Source organism: Mizuhopecten yessoensis, unplaced genomic scaffold, assembly GCF_002113885.1.
Source record: "Mizuhopecten yessoensis strain PY_sf001 unplaced genomic scaffold, ASM211388v2 scaffold716095, whole genome shotgun sequence".
Classification (NCBI taxonomy): Eukaryota; Metazoa; Mollusca; class Bivalvia; order Pectinida; family Pectinidae; genus Mizuhopecten; species Mizuhopecten yessoensis.
The window spans coordinates 26221-29844 of record NW_018479945.1 but is presented as its reverse complement, the minus strand read 5'-3'; the positions used below and the strand labels follow the sequence as shown (position 1 = coordinate 29844).

The window sequence follows — 3624 nt, the reverse complement described above, 5'->3', positions numbered from 1 at the left end:
GATGTGTTAGGACAGCGGAGAGAACAATATGTTGGTCCTAACATGTACAGCCCTCTAGGTCCCCTATTGTTATATATGTTACAGGAAGCCAAACACAGATTAGGAGATGTTACGCATTCACGATTTTATTGTTCATGAAAAAACTGGTTTCATGCTTAAATTGATATCAATGACTTGTTCACAAATGACACATCACAATGTTGCCTGCTACATCGATGCAGTAGCATTATTATTCAATTTAACCACAAGTTCTAGGATTTCAGATTTCTTTACCGACCCTATCAAATTTCTTCACCGACCCTATCAAATTTCTTTACCGACCCTATCAAATTTCTTTACCGACTCTATCAAATTTCTTAACGGACCCTATCAAATTTCTTTACGGACCCTATCAAATTTCTTTACCGACCCTATCAAATTTCTTTACCGACCCTATCAAATTTCTTTACAGACCCTATCAAATTTCTTTACAGACCCTATCAAATTTCTTTACGGACCCTATTATATTTCGTTACAGGCCCTATCAAATTTCTTTACCGACCCTATCAAATTTCTTTACGAACCCTATTATGTTTCGTTACAGACCGTATTATATTTCTTTACCGACCCTATCAAATTTAATTACGGACCCTAATAGATTTCGTTACAGACCGTATTATATTTCTTTACGAACCCTATCAAATTTCTTCACAGACCCTATCAAATTTCTTTACCGACCCTATCAAATTTCTTTACGGACCCTATCAAATCTCTTTACCGACCCTATCAAATTTATTTACGGACCCTATCAAATTTCTTTACGGACCCTATTATATTTCTTTACGGACCCTATTATATTTCTTTACGGACCCTATTAGATATCTTTACGGACCCTATTAGATTTCGTTACAGACCCTATTATATTTCGTTACGGTCCCTATTATATTTCATTACAGACCCTATTATATTTCTTTACGTTTCCTATTATATTTCTTTACGGTCCCTATTATATTTCTTTACGGACCCTATCACATTTCTTTACGGACCCTATTATCTTTCTTTACGGACCCTATTATCTTTCTTTACGGACCCTATAATATTTCTTTACGGACCTTATGAATTTCGCTACAGACCCTATCAAATTTCTTTTCCGACCCTATCATATTTCTTTACAGACCCTATCAAATTTCTTTACGGACCCTATTAGATATCTCTACGGACCCTATTAGATTTCTTTACGGACCCTATTATATTTCTTTACGGACCCTATTTTATTTCTTTACGGACCCTATAAGATTTCGTTACAGACCCTATTATATTTCGTTACAGACCGTATTATATTTCTTTACGGTCCCTATTATATTTCTTTACGGACCCTATAATATTTCTTTACGGTCCCTATTGTATTTCTTTACGGACCCTATTATATTTCGTTACAGACCCTATTATATTTCTTTACGGTCCCTATTAGATTTCGTTACAGACCCTATTATATTTCGTTACAGACCCTATTAGATTTCGTTACAGACCCTGTTATATTTCGTTACAGACCGTATTATATTTTTTTACGGTCCCTATTATATTTCTTTACGGTCCCTATTAGATTTCGTTACAGACCCTATTATATTTCTTTACGGTCCCTATAAGATTTCTTTACGGTCCCTATAAGATTTCTTTACAGACCGTATTATTTTTCTTTACGGTTCCTATTACATTTCGTTACAGACCCTATTATATTTCTTTACAGACCCTATTATATTTCGTTACAGACCGTATTTCATTTCTTTACAGACCCTATTATATTTCGTTACAGACCGTATTATATTTCTTTACAGACTCTATTTTATTTCGTTACAGACCCTATGATATGTCTTTACGGACCCTATTATATTTCGTTACAGACCCTATAAGATTTCTTTACGGTCCCTATAAGATTTCTTTACGGTCCCTATTAGATTTCGTTACAGACCCTGTTATATTTCGTTACAGACCGTATTATATTTCTTTACGGACCCTTTAAGATGTCTTTACGGTCCCTATTAGATTTCGTTACAGACCGTATTATATTTCTTTACGGACCCTATTAGATTTCGTTACAGACCGTGTTATATTTCTTTACGGTCCCTATAAGATTTCTTTACTGTCCCTATTAGATTTCGTTACAGACCGTATTATATTTCTTTACGGACCCTATTAGATNGACCCTATCAAATTTCTTTACGGACCCTATCAAATTTCTTTACGGACCCTATCAAATTTCGTTACAGACCGTATAATATTTCTTTACGGACCTTATGAATTTCGCNTTACAGACCGTGTTTAATTTCTTTACGGACCCTATTAGATTTCGTTACAGACCGTGTTATATTTCTTTACGGTCCCTATTATATTTCTTTACTGTCCCTATTAGATTTCGTTACAGACCGTATTATATTTCTTTACGGTCCCTATTAGATTTCGTTACAGAATCCATTAAATTGCGTACATTTCGGAGTCTGGTGTGTAGGATCATTGTTTGCTTTCTATTGCTCTTTTCAAACTTTCGTTATGCATTGTATTTTTTTTATTAGACGACTTTCTTATTATGTCAACAATGATAAATCGTTCCTGTAAATATTTTCAGAAAATCGAAATCCTCACTGAGTTGATGAAGAGGAGATACATAGCTGCGCCACGATTGCACCAGCTCTCTGCAAGACAAAAATAATGCAGCTTGTGTAAAGATTTGGGTAGTGATTAGAAACGAGCCGGACATATATATGTGTTACGGTACTTCAAATAATAACTCGTTATACGGTAGTGAAAACATTCCTGGGACAACAGGCGTCACCTAAATGTTTGTTTCTTGAAATGATTCGAGCGAGAACTGTCGATCAACTATAGGTTTATGTGAAGAATCTTCACAACTACATGTACGTAAATGCCATATATTTTAATTAAGACGTTGATACCGTCCTTAATATAAACTGGTAGTTGATCGACAGATCCAATACCAAATCAGTATGAGAATCAGGTTTAAATCACCAGTGACACGTTTGTATGTACACCACTGGATTTTAAACAGTTTTGATAAAATAACATTGTTTTCACTAGAGTTCCTGGAGGATCGCTTTATTTATCTTCATTGGTATAATTGCTTAAAATTTCAAAAGTCCCAAAAATCATCGCCATGGATAATATCTTGCCCAAACGTTGACCCATCCTGGCTCCCTCCCGGACTGGCTTTTCTCCCCCTGAAAGAAGTCCCCTCGGCGGTATACAGCTCAATCGGGTTGGTGCTATCGTCCCTCGCGGTTAGTCTTCGAAGGCCCAGCCAGCTGGCAGCGTCCAGCATCTTCGGAGGTGCTACAGAATTGAAGAGGGTGTATTTGACTGAACTAGGAGATAACCAATGTAGACCTAGTCTGTTGTTTAATGTTTCATCTCATTCAAATTGTTAAAATGAAATGTAATGGTACTAAAAAATGGTCAATCATAATTCGAAATATCAATTACGATATAGGAGTTCAACACGTGCTTATTGAAACATTTTAGCGACAATGTCACATACACTTAAAACCCACCCCAACCTAACAACCCATACCCCACCCACCACAGAGGTAAACTTACCAGTAACGATCAGCGCAGGTAAACGTCGAGCGCCCC

At 36.1% G+C, this 3624-nt stretch overlaps 1 protein-coding gene across 1 annotated transcript in view; it reads right to left on the bottom strand.

Annotated features, from left to right (window-relative positions):
• Nucleotides 1-3074: 3074 nt before the first annotated feature.
• Nucleotides 3075-3624, bottom strand: part of LOC110441677 — a 15813-nt gene continuing 15263 nt past the window's right edge. The window contains exon 3 of the mRNA XM_021484886.1: nt 3075-3324. Within this exon, the coding sequence (XP_021340561.1) occupies nt 3125-3324 (200 nt within the window). The 3' untranslated portion in view covers nt 3075-3124. The remainder of the gene's footprint in view (nt 3325-3624) is intronic.